This window comes from Hydra vulgaris, chromosome 03 (genome assembly GCF_038396675.1).
Source record: "Hydra vulgaris chromosome 03, alternate assembly HydraT2T_AEP".
NCBI classification, from domain to species: Eukaryota; Metazoa; Cnidaria; class Hydrozoa; order Anthoathecata; family Hydridae; genus Hydra; species Hydra vulgaris.
The window spans coordinates 11,387,501-11,401,371 of NC_088922.1; the positions used below are offsets into that span (position 1 = coordinate 11,387,501).

Consider the following 13,871-nt stretch of genomic DNA (forward strand, 5'->3'; position numbering starts at 1 on the left):
AAGAATCAATGTAAAAATGACAAATGCAAGTGCATATTATCCTTGATTAAAGCTCCTTGAAATAAAGCTGGATTTCCAATAGTTTCTGACAAAACCCTTAGTAAGTAGCTTAGAAAAAGAATACTACAGTTTAAAAAAGCATGAAAAGAGAGGATCAACTTCAGATTTAAAAAAACAAAATTATTTTATACAGAAGACTAAAAGTGTTCTGGATTGGTACACCAAATCTTAGATGTACCATAATGAATGACAAGAAAAGATTAGATAAAGACAAAGCCAAAGGTTTGAAGTTTTTAGATGATCAAGAAAGCGATAGAAAGTTTATTCTCGGAACCGAGGATAAGAAATATAGTCAAATGTCTAGAGAGAGTATTAAAAAGAAAAAATACAAAAGAAAGCACAACACTCTAGGAGTTTCAGGAAATTTAGATCAGGAACCAATTTTAGATGAAAGCGATACAGAAATGTTGAATGATATAGACTTTGAACCTGGAGATTGGACAAGGAGAAAAGAAAAAGAAAAACCAATTATGTGCACAATTCCTAAAGATATTTACAGTAGTAGTGTTGCTCTTGCAGCATCAATTAATGATATATCTCCTGCAGTTCTCCAGAAAGTTGTCACTTCTGTTGTTCATAAATCTTGTGTGGATGTAAGTAAACTTCATTGCAGCATTTCAGCAGCCTCATCACATATGAAAAAGGTAAACTTAATAATAAGTAATCAAGCCAGAAATGACATTAAAGCTGGTTTAAAAGCCTCCAAATATCCACCTATCATTCATTTCGATAGTAAAACCTTATTTGAATTAAAAAAAGGCAAGCGATTCAAAATTGACAAGTTAGCTGTTCTTTTAAATATTATTGGAGAGGTTTATCTTCTTGGAGTACCTTCCCTAGCATCATCCTCAAGGGAAAATCAGTATAAAGGCGTGATGAATCTGCCATGAAAAATCTCTTTAAAGAATATGAAACCAAAAGAAACATCGGAGGGTTATGCTTTGATACAACTTCCAGTAATACTGGAACTAAAAAAGGTTCCCTGTTTAAAATAGCAAACAATCTAGATATCTATCCATTATTTCTTGCTTGTGGACACCACATATCAGAGCTAAAGGTTGTTCACTATTGTAATGTTGTGACACAAAGAAAGGCATCTGGACCAGAGAATTTTTACTTAAAAACCAGAGAAGTTTTACTTAAAAAAATGAAAGACATATTTGAAAGTCCTGATTTAAATTATGATATGAATGATGTTACACGATTTCATTGGGATAAGACAAAAAGAACTGTTATCAAATGTGCTGAAGTTGAGTCACTTAATTTTTGCAAAAAGTATATTAAAAGTAAAACTATATTTAGAGGCCATGGAAAAGAACTAGCTGAGCTGGTTGTTGCTTATTTGCCTTTTGAAGGTGTAAAAATTAGGAAACCAGGAGCTGTCCACCATGCAAGGTTCCTTGGAAAAGCCATATATTATCTAAAATTGCAATTGCTTTTTAATCAGATTAAATTTGTTCAAGAAGATAAACTACTTTTAGAAGAAAGTAAATATCATGGCGGAATTCATAGCATGTTTTTATGCAAAATGGTATTTGCAATCTGACAAAGCTATCGAAGCACCATATCTTGATATTTTATCAATACATAAAATGCATCTATACAAAGATGTTTGTGCCAAACCAGAGGCGATTGAAGCAGTATTGAAACCATTTTACAAACATTCCTGGTATCTTGATTCTGCAATTGTACCTCTTTCTTTGTTGAATAAAGATGTTTCTAATGAAGAAAAAAGTAAGATTGCTTCTGCTATGCTTCAATATGACATGCCAAACTCTGATTATTTTAAAATGAACAACAAATTGCTCATTGAAGTGGAAAACAGGATTAGAATTGAAAAGAGAGTTTATAATGACCCCCAAGTTTATCATTACTAGTTGATCAATTCTCCTACTTGATTTTTGATAGGCTTGGGTTGGATAAACAAAGGATTAGAGACTAGCTTACCCTCCTACCAGTATTGGTGCACACAATCAATTTTTAGAATCTTCATAGATTTTGCTAAATCTCTAGTTGTCGTAAATGATCCTGCTAAAAGAGCAGTAGGAATGATGCAACAGTTTGTGCATAGATGCAATAAAGAAGAGGAAATTCAGAACAGACTGCTAACTGTTGATAAAGCTAGATTTATCAACAGTTAGCTTGCTACAAAAAGGCCAGGAAAAAAGTCTTAAAGTTTGTCTAAAAAAAGGTTGATTGACTCACTTTCTACAATGGTAAAAATGATTGGAAAATGAAAATAATTTATACAACAAACTTTAACATTATTTTAAATAATTATTATTTAATTAAAGATAAATCATCATTCATTAAATTTTTTTTAATTGTAATATTTAATTATACTTATAATTCGTGGCAAAATAATTCATTTTTTTGCGATTTTTAATACTGTTTAACACAATAAAACAGCAAAAGTATTCATATTCTGCCTTAACTACCCTTTTTATTTAAAAATATAAATCAATACCTGTATTATAATAAAAAAAATCAGTTAAAATTTTTTATATTATGACATCCCTCTAGCCTATCGAACATAGGCATTTTCGGCGTTTTTTTGACCATTTTTTTAAATTAAATGGGATCTGGGGGAGGCACAATAGTGGTCCGATCAGGCTAATTTTTTTCGAAAGTTACTTTTAACACCAATGTCCCACATTTTAAGGGATAGTTTATTGAAATTCAAAAATTTCCTCAAAAGCAAGTACCCTAATATATATATATATATATATATATATATATATATATATATATATATATATATATATATATATATATATATATATATATGTATGTATATATATACACATGTATATATATATATATATATATATATATATATATATATATATATATATATATATATATATATAAAATATATATATATATATATATATATATATATATATATATATATATATATATATATATATATATATATATATATATATATATATATAAATATATATATATATATATATTTATATATATATAAGGCCTTGATTTAAATAAAACATGCTTAGCGCATTAGCCTAATGAGTATTTAAAGTCATAAAATTCTCTTTATTTTTTAAAGACATTAACTTTGTTAAGTTACTGCAATAACAATAATTATAGCAAAAACAAGTATTATTCATTAAGTTAAGTATTATTATTTATTATTATTATTCGTTAAGTTAAGTATTATTATTTATTATTATTGTTAAATTACTGTAATAACAATAATTACAGCAAAAACAAGTATTATTCATTAAGTTAAGTATTATTATTTATTATTATTATTATTTATATTTATTATTTATTATTATTATTATTCATTAAGTTAAGTATTATTATTTATTATTATTATTATTTATATTTATTATTTATTATTTATTATTATTATTATTATTCATTAAGTTAAGTATTATTATTTATTATTATTTATTATTCAGCTCCTTTTTTATTATTACTATTCGGAAATTATTTTCTTCCTTTTTTTCATATTAAATAAATTTAATATTACATTAAAAAAAATTTTTAATATAAACAAATTACTTTTCTCGACATTTGTATAAATGAAATAAAATGTTAAATTTTTAAAATAATTATTTCATAAATTATCATTTTTAAAAATTTTGCAACTAAAAATGATTTTTTATCTTAATTTATATATTTTATTTATTAAAAGTTTATTATTTTATTAGTGATTTTGTTGTGAAAGCAAAGATTTTTTTTCCAAGCACCATTTGTTAAAATTATATCGTGGTATATATTATCTATTAAAAAATAATTGCTGCGCTCTACTTGTGTTATAAAAAAAAGTTTAACTTACATTTGTGTAAATTTTTGATACAGCCTTGGAACACATTTATTTAAAATTTAATTTTGAGTAAAAAAAAATGTGTAGGAAGGCAAACCAAAACAACAATTGCGATAAAAATGAGCTAATTTTTTTTTTAAATAAATAAAGTTTTAACAAATAAAAATATTGAACAATATTTAGTAATATTTTTAAATAAATTTGACAGTTAAGTTAAACCCAAACATTAACTTTAATTTTGATAAACCTAAATATATATATTTTTAATCAGAATTAATATATATATATTTTTTTAAATTATACATTTTTTTATTAGAATAAAATTATATATTTTTATTAAATTAGTTTTAAATTAATTCATTTATTTTTTTATCAGAATTAAATTATATTATAATAGGCCGGGTGAATAAAAAAAATAATTCCTTTTACTCAGTAATTGGTCAGTTTTATGTGAATAAAAACTTCAGGAGTTTTCCTTATATTCAACTCTTATAACTCTTATATTCACGTAAAGCTGAACAATTACTCAGCGTTTTTGGAATAAATTGCTTAGCTTTACTAGAATTAAAATTTGAGTGAATTTGCTAAAAAAATTTTTACATAAATCTTTTTTACATAATGGTCATTCAAAAGTTAATGTGGTTTTTATAAAGTTAATTACTTCTTTTATCTTACCGCTTATAGAATAATTTTATAGTTAAAAAAAACGGGTACATAAATTACTTCTTTTATCTTACCGCTTAACTCTTTAAAACAAGGCCTGATATATATATATATGTATATATATGTACATATATACATATATGTATATATGTACTTTAGGGTTCCATAATTTAGAAATGAAATGTGCTTTTTTACGTTTTTATTTCAACGATTTTATTTAGAATATTAGATATTACGTTTGTTTCACAGTTATTTTTTTAAATGATTTTATTCAGAATTTAAATTAAATGTTTGATTTTTTTTTAATTATTATATTTAATAAAAATATTTCTTTATAATTTAATTGAAATATTTGTTTGTTTTTATTTTAATTATTTATATGGAATTTAAAGAAAACCTTCATTTTGCTGTTGATTTTAAATTATTTTTCTTAGAATTTAAATAAATCTTTTATGTTGCTGTTTTTATTTTATTTTAAATTTAAACTAAATTTCTGAGACCTCAAGTACTGTTAGCTCAGCATTCTTAATTCCCTAATTCCTATGGCAACAGTTACATTAAATTAAGTTAAACCAGTTAAAGCACAAATGTATTGATATAAGCTGCGTATGGTGAGCCCTCCGGCATAAAAATTATTTAAAAATATGTAGTGTGTTTTGGCATACATTGTCAATAGCATAGACTGCTTTTAAAAAATATGAAAGGCAACTCACACTATATGTGGTGTACAAAACCGTAGGTGTACACTGATAGCTCGACGCTGAATTATTCTTAGGCACAAATATTTACCCATTCAAACCTGGGTTGATGACAAAGTGTATATGTATTTGATGCTATATATAATATGTAATATTGACTGAAATATCATTTTCAAGTTATTTCAAGCCTTAGTACAAGTTTATAGGATTTAATGATTAAACTGAGTTGAAAAAATTAGTTTAAATATTATATGTAACATTTTTTTAATGACTGAATTTACCTAAGTTTACTGAAGTGGCTGAGGGGGCCATTTCAGTTGAGGAGGCTACTTGTGATGGTTACAGGTCTTTTTCAGCTCTTTAAGTTTGAAACACGAACCTTAACAAACATAGCTGATGGGTGAAGAAACGAGTTGAGTACAGTAATCAAACTCAGAACTTCTTGCTTACAAGGCGAGTGCTTTACCACTACACCACTACCGCAAGTAATTTTGAAGTTAACAAATCCATTTTCTAAAGTATATTAGTAGAAATACCTCGAACCTAAAAGAGTAGTTCTTTTTTGAGCCAAAAAATGAAATCAATAATAAATTATAACTTTTTACAGCATTATTAAAACTTTATATAGACTACTCTTTGCATACCAGGGGCTATTTCATCCTTAAAAACGCTGGTTAAATGACTCAAAAAAGTTAATTAAAAAAAAACCCCTGAGTCCATGGAGGCCTTATTTTTTGGTCTTGAAGTCCCTAAAAATTCATAGGAATTTGTATCCCTGGTATGTATCTATGCGTGTAAAGTTATGTATGGTCAAATGTCATCCTGTATTGTAGTATTTATATACTGTAAGTATTTAGATCATTAAAGTATTTTAATTAGCTATAGAAACATTTGATTATCAAAAGAGCGCAAATTTTTTTGTTTAGGGTTGTTTTCTTCAAAAATCAGTCTTGGTAAATCATTCTCATTCTAAAAAAAGAACCATAGTTAACAGAAAGTTATCACCAGGTAAAAAGTGTACCCAATATTTTAATAATTTTTTAGGATCACAGTTAAAAGCTTTTTTTGTTGCATAGGTTTTTTTTATCCAAAACTGGAGAATGAAAGTCAAACAGAGCGTGACCAGAGATTTGAAGTATATCAAAATTGTTGGAATAAGTTAGATGCAATGATTAAAGTAAGTTCTCTATAAAGTAAATTTAATTTGTATTTTTAATCTTATATTTGAATTTCATTGTCAGTTAACGCCATAATTGTCAGCATAACTATCAATCAGCAGTTTTTTTCTTGTTTTTTATCAATTCATTATTTATTTGCGATTCATTATTTATTTGCGATTCATTATTTATTTGCGAAATAAAAAAATGATGAATGATTGCAAATGTTAAGAAAAGTTTTGAATGTTTAAAAAACCGAATGTTGATGAATGGATTAATAAAAGGTGCTGAAGGTTTCTATTGGAGAAATAATATACAGTTTTATTATTTGTTTGCACCAATATAAATAAATGAATCTTTTTTTTTTTTAATTTTTCTTTTGTTTGTTTTTAAGGATGTACAACAAGAGCTAAACCAAAAAGTTTTCGATGGACTTCTTCATTTTTTTGCAAATGCTTATCAGAAACAAAGAGTTTTTCCCATTGCAGAAATTCCAACAGCTGTTCTTGTTACAGGTAATTAACCTTAAATCTTCCAAGTAATTGTTTACCTACCTAGCTAATAGAAAATATTATTAAGGGTAGAAAAAATCATGTCTTTTTATAATCAATGACAGTTTTTTTTTTTGGTTTAATCTCAGCAACAATGAAAAAAAGAAAAACTGCAATTAAATATTCTCACCAATTAAAGATAAAACTTTTGTTACTTAGTAAACCTTAGAAAATTATAGTTGCTTAAATAAGGTTGGTTATGAGTGTGGATTTTAGTTTGCAGTTTATTGTGTAAAGGTTCATATAATGAATTGAAAACCCAAACTTGATACTTTATGCTTATTGTCTAAGTAGGACATCTATTAGGTAAAAATAAAGCAATAAAATATACGTGTGTGTATGTGTGTTTGTGTGTTATTGCTGATAAAATCTAACAAAAAAAATGATACACAACTTTTCTTGTCAACATTTATTGTTAATATAATACTAGCTGTAAGCAGTCTGTAATACAGGTTTTTAATAAATAAATCATTAATAACAATTTATGTCAATATATAATCTGAAAAACCGAATAAAATACAACTTTATATATAATCATTTTAGTTCAGCTCACCTTTATTTATGTCTTGGCTTTTAGTTCACAGCATAAGAAGACCACATAATGTAATTAGGTGCTTTTAAAATCAATAATAATAGCACGCACCCGAGAAGGAAAGCCAAATACAGCCTGGCAATACCTGGAAAAAATATATATATTATTATCTTAAGTTACAAAACCATTATTTTATATATTTTTAATTGACTTTTAGAAAATAAAAAATTTAAAAAAATTAAAAAATTTAGCTAATAGCCAAACGCTGCACTCATATTTAGCTAGTTTAAGGCCTTAGCTCTTCAAATACAAAATTGAGTGGATCAAATTTTGATCATAATAATTAAATAATGTGACCATTTGACAATCATTAGTTATTGATATTTTCAAAAAAATCTAGATTCTATTTAAAAAATTTGTAAAAACAACTGGGATTCATAAAGTATGAATTATTTAGTGACTTGCAAAACATTTCTTATACATGGTCATAATCAATTATGGTACCCAGAAATAGATTAGAGCTTAGTAATAACAGAGTATTCTAATAATGCTCCCCTTTATTAATAAACTTTTATTAAAGAGAGAGGCAAGCAGTGTTTCCAAGACAATGTGCTAAAAATTTTTTAAAGACACACAACAAATTATTATGAGCATAACAATAGTTACTTTTGATAGTGACAAAAACAATATACAATAGCTATAGCACAATTAACCATTAAAATCGGCTTTGTAATGTTACCACTAAACAATATTACTTTTACCTCAATTTAGAATTCCAGCTTCTTCATACCTGTTGACTAACGATGAACACAGTAAGTTTTATATAAATTTACTAATTTAAAACCACGTTTTAACAGTACGCAAACTAATAAAACAATGACTAAAAAAAACTAAAAAAAAGAATACAATTATATTTGAATTTATAAAAAAATATAAAATCATCTAATTTATGGTAACTTTAATCAAATATATGAAAGTTTGATATAATTTAATTGGTAAAAGTAATGTAGTGATTAAATTGAAAACTGAAATATATATTACAAATCTGACAATAATCTAATAGATAATAGTCATAAACACTAACAATAAAAATATTATTATAATAATCTAAACTTATCAGTTGTGATATCATTGAATATCTTGACAATATATTCTAAAACATGGTGGCCTATGACTCATAGGTTGAACTACATTAGCTGTAAATGAATCAAAAAGAAAACATACATTATAATTTCTAATATATTTTTAAAAATTTATATTGGAATTATGATCTTTATAACTCCCTGTAAAGCTTGTGGAAATGGTGAAAATGGAGACAAAACAATCTTCCCATTTTGGTAACATAAAAAATGTGTTTTATCTGGAAATTTTATAGCACCACAATGCAGACAGATCTGGTTTATTTCTCCTAAATAATTATAATCTGGAACAGTATTACTTCTTGCTATACAATGAAATCTTTTTCTGTGATGATTATTATAACTGCATTGTTCTCATTTACGTTCAAATTAATTTATTCTTGGTGAGTTGCATTTCTTCTTCATTTCATCTTCTTTTTGGTCAGCAGCATTTCTTCTTCATTACATCTTCTTCTTGGTGAGCAGCATTTCTTCTTCATTTCATCTTCTTCTTGGTGAGCAGCATTTTTTACATTTTGATGACTATTAATTTCATCTAGTTCTTCATTTTGACAACAGTTATTTTTAAGTTGCTTATTTATATTTCTGCAAATAACTTCTTAAAGCCTAATACCATCCATTTCAACTTCACTATTATCATTAAACATATTAGTAATATTATTACTACTGTAGAAACAAATAAACATAAAAGAATCTTAAAAATTGTGATTTTTTCTATAAAAATATTTACTGTTACTCTTAGTAAACAAAAGAAAAAATAAGATCATTTTTTTAAATAATGGTGATTTATTAAAAAATTTTCATAAATCACCATTATTTAAAAAAAACAAACTAAAATAAACAATTAGAGACAAAAGTATTTTATTATCTTCTCATTTTACATTTCACTTTTTAAATGGTTTATTGGTATTCAATTTTTAAATGGTTTATTGGTATTAAAAGAAATTAAAAACCTGAACATTGAATTTAAATTGAGTATAAGATTTTAGTATAAGTAAAAAAATACTTTAGTTCCCATTTGTCCTCACTTTTTGGGTATGGGAAGGTAATCTTTTTGAGGTATTTTAGTTCCTAGGCTCCAATCACCACAATTTTTTGCAAAACATTCTGATTTGACATAAGCATGAACATACTTAAATTTGGAGTTTTCACAATTCTTTAAAGTGTAATTTGTAAAGCTTATAAAGTGTCATTTCTCAATTTCTGTTCAAGAAAAAAACTTTTCTTTAGTCTAATTTATAGTCATCTCACATATACTAATATAGTGTGGGCTAATACACACAAGACAAAATTAATCAAACTACAAGGCTTGCAAAATCATGCTTGTGGAGCAACTCATTATCTAAGTAGAATGGATCATATTTCTAATGTATTAAATTTGAAAGTCTTAAACTTGGAAAAACTTAATTTATATCAAATTCTTCTTATTTTTTTAAGGTGTTATAGTTTGGAAAAATAAATTTATATAGCAGTTATTATACCAAAATTTGTATCAATATTTTATAAAGTATATATTGCATTTTTATCAATCTGGTATTTTCTTTTTCACAATAAAAATGTATCTTTATATTGTATACCTGAAGAAGAAAAAAAAAATCAAAAAGTCTATCTACGCTGACAGTTGGAGTCATAAATCGGTTTACATATCCTTAAATTTTTACACTCATGAAAATCATTAGGTGAAATCTGTTGCATTTGTTTGTTGGTAAAATCAATCAAATCAAATATTGCACTGTGGGAGAATTAAGTTAGGTTGAGCTAGAAATCAGTTTTGTAATATTCTTTGCTGCGTTCAAACATATTACTTTCTATTCTTGCACTTCAAAGATAAATCGAAGAAAAATCTTCGATTAATCTTCAATCTTCCAACATAGAGAAATCATTTAAATCTGCAGCAGTAATATCATAAAATTATACTAAAAAGTTTCGTTAGGATGTTTTATTTGCATAAAGTATTTGCCGCAAACTGCTATCCGATAATAGAGAGTAATTCTCGCATCTGCAAAACGTGTCATACAATTGCATTATAAAATGCAATTGTATGACACATTTCAAGCCTTCCCAGGAGATGCGTGCAGTCACACGCCTTATATAACAACACATACATTTTTTTTTTTCCTGACAACTTGGCCACATTTTTTTGCATATATTGATAATTTGCATGTTTTAAAAAATGTGCTGAAAAAAATAAACTAATTTAAAGAAAAAGTAAATAAACCATTAACTGAAAAGAGAAAAAACAAATGATAAAATAAATAAAGGACCAGAGAAAATAAAAACTAATAAATTTTTTAATTTAGAAGCGTCTCAATAGGTCAAACTTAATTAATTTAAAAGTGTTTCAATTAATAGTTTAAAGCTAATATTTTTTCCTATATTGCCATGTTGATGTTGCACTTAGGTTGATTGTGTCATTTATGAGGTATGACTGTTATATTGGCATGGGCTTAAAATCCTAATAATGGATATATTTTTTTTAATGTTTTATTTTCTTTATAAAATATCAAAAAATATAAAACTTTCAATTTCTAAAAAAATTTCAAAGTAGTCAAGTTTTAATTAAATATGTTTGAAACTTTGATTTTTTCTAAATTCTTTGTAGTGAAAAATTTGTATAAAAACATTTATTAATTTTATGTATTTATTTTTTCTGGTTTATTTTTATTCATTTTATCATTTGATAAGTTTTTTTTTTTTTTTAGTTTAGTTTTATTTTCTTTTTAGTTTTTATTTCTCATTCCAGTTTATAGTTTGTTTATTTTTAATTTAGTTTAAGTTTACATTTGTTTTTTCAAAACATGCAAGGAGGCGTAGCCAAGTTGTCAAAACAAAATAAAATATGCATGGTTATATAAGGCGTACAACCACACCTGTCACCTGAGAAGGCCTGCATTTCCGCAGTCAAAACTGGACAAGATATTTTTACCATTACACCATTAGAAAAACTGCACAAGGTATTTTTACCATACACCATATGAGTTAAATATAATTTGTGTGACTTATTATTCAACATCTTGGAGAAGGCTGCTGTTAAATATGAGATCAAGGATATTTTCTTTTTCTAATCTAGCCTATTTTGCGTAATTTCTTTCTTAATAGGAATATTTATATCCATGTAAGTGTTCTTTATTGTTCACATAGACCTACCCGGTCTATTTTTTGAGATAAAATTTTCACTCTGATCTGGGGTTAGGCTTCAGCGAACCTTTTTGTAAGCTGTACCCTAGGTTTTTTAAATTTTCTTAAATTTTTTTTTTCCAAGTTAAATATCTTTTTATTTTCCATCTAAAATAGAAAAGTGAAAAGTGTTGAAGTAGAAACAAAAGTGTTGGAGTGTTTCTATTAAGTTGTTGCCAGTAGATGTTCTACGTAAAGTAATATTTCTTACGGCTCAAAATCAAAATCAGTTGTGTCTTCAACTAAATCTATGGTTGTGGCAGTATTTGTTTTAGTTTGAATTACATTGCATAATTTATTATGCTAACTAATTTAAACTAATTATTTTAAATTACTCTAAATTAACTTTCTTTTAATGAAAAAAAACAAACAAACTTAGAGAGTAGTATTGCATTGTTTATATAATGTTGAGCAAAATAATGTTGTTTTTTTTTTTAATTATACAATTCCCAATGTAAGCATTTTTAACCTGATACTTGTTGAACATAGTTTAATTCAGTTAGTTGATATTGGTCCGTTGTAATTTTGTACGAATGAAAATAATGGCAGTCCTGTACAGAACAAGTCAAAAGTATTAAACAAAATGCCCAATAAACCAACTGAATAATTACACAGGTCAACAAAAAAAATTTTTGGTGCCAAGCAAACAATTTGTTTTTTGTATAGCATTTCTCATTTTGATTTCAAATATGTAACTCTTTTTTTACCATCAGGTCAAGTTGTAAAGATATTTAGGTTCAAATCTTTAGTATTTAGGGTAAAGTCCCTAATATTGTGGAAAAAAAAGTTATTCAAAAGTATGTCAACCTGGGTCTCAAAAGAAGCGTATTTTCATAAAGATTTTAGAAAACATAAATATTTTTCCTTAAAATTTATTGACAAAAAAATTATGTGAAAAAATGCTAAAGACTCTTAAAAAAAGTCAACAGAATGTTATTTACCAAAAATACACAAAATACTTATTTTTATTACAAATGAATAACATTAATTAATTAAAAGAATGGTATTATTGAGTAAAAGAAAATCTATACATTCAATTTTAGGACCTTTTCCATTATTCATAATAGCTGATTTTTTAATGTTAGTTAATATTTTTTGACAGTTTGAGGAATCATAAGTAATTTTGTATGTAATTTCCTGTCAATTTTTTTAAACCATTAAAATTCCAATGAGATTTCGAAAAATAATAAGATACCTTGCAGGAATCTTGATGTTTTGAGATAAATGTATTAAAAGTAGGCCCCTAATTCAAAAATGTGTGATTTCAGCTTATGATTAGTAGACTAAAGAAGGGTTTTCCTCAGTTATTTTGATTTTTTTTTCGAAAGTTCTTTATATATATTTTAATATAAAAAGAAAATTAGGATGCTGTTTCTCATTGTCTTTTAGTTTAGCCTAAAAATCACAAAATTACAATAATGACTTTCCAAGTGTTAAAATGTTTAGCCAACCATAACTCAGGAACTACAAAAGCTAAAAAAAATTTACAGGTTACTTTTTTATTCTATTAGCATTATTGAATAAAAAATTGAGCGTGATTGAAGGATATCACTTTTGAACATTGTCTGATTTCCTCAGAAAATGGCTCTTGAGTCTTCAAATAAAAAAAATGAATTGAAGTAACTAAAAAGCATTTTAGCTCTTTTTAAAAAATCTCTCTAAAAAGTAGTATTTGTAGAAAAAAGAAAGAAATGCAAACTTACAACAATGGGAGAGTGCCTCAAGCTCAGCAGATAAAGCAGGTCTAATAACATTTACAATGCGTTTTTAGACTTTGTCTGAGAGTAAGAGGGATATTCATTGATATAGGAATGCTAACAATATTGCAATTTTTTTTTGCAGTAAATAAATGAGTATTGTTATCTAACAAAAATTATGGATTTTAAGTCCAGAATTTAAATCCATAAGCCACTGCAAGCCTTAGGCTGTTACAGAAGAAAGATCAGATTTAAAATCGGCTGTTTGTTCCAAGCAATTAAAAAATGAAGATTTTTTGTCAAGACAAGAGTATAAAGTTGAGTTGTCAGCAAATAAAGCCAATTTAGATTTGACAAAGTTCGTTATTGTAGATAAAAAACAATAATGGAGCAAAGAT

General features: G+C 25.7%; 1 protein-coding gene across 1 annotated transcript in view; it reads left to right on the forward strand.

Annotated features, from left to right (window-relative positions):
- LOC100203414 (origin recognition complex subunit 3) overlaps positions 1-13,871 on the forward strand; it is a 49,370-nt gene that overhangs the window by 14,192 nt on the left and 21,307 nt on the right. Inside the window, exons 3-5 of the mRNA XM_065792333.1 lie at positions 6,147-6,228; positions 6,297-6,397; positions 6,772-6,892. Coding sequence (XP_065648405.1) covers positions 6,147-6,228; positions 6,297-6,397; positions 6,772-6,892 — 304 coding nt within the window. The remainder of the gene's footprint in view (positions 1-6,146; positions 6,229-6,296; positions 6,398-6,771; positions 6,893-13,871) is intronic.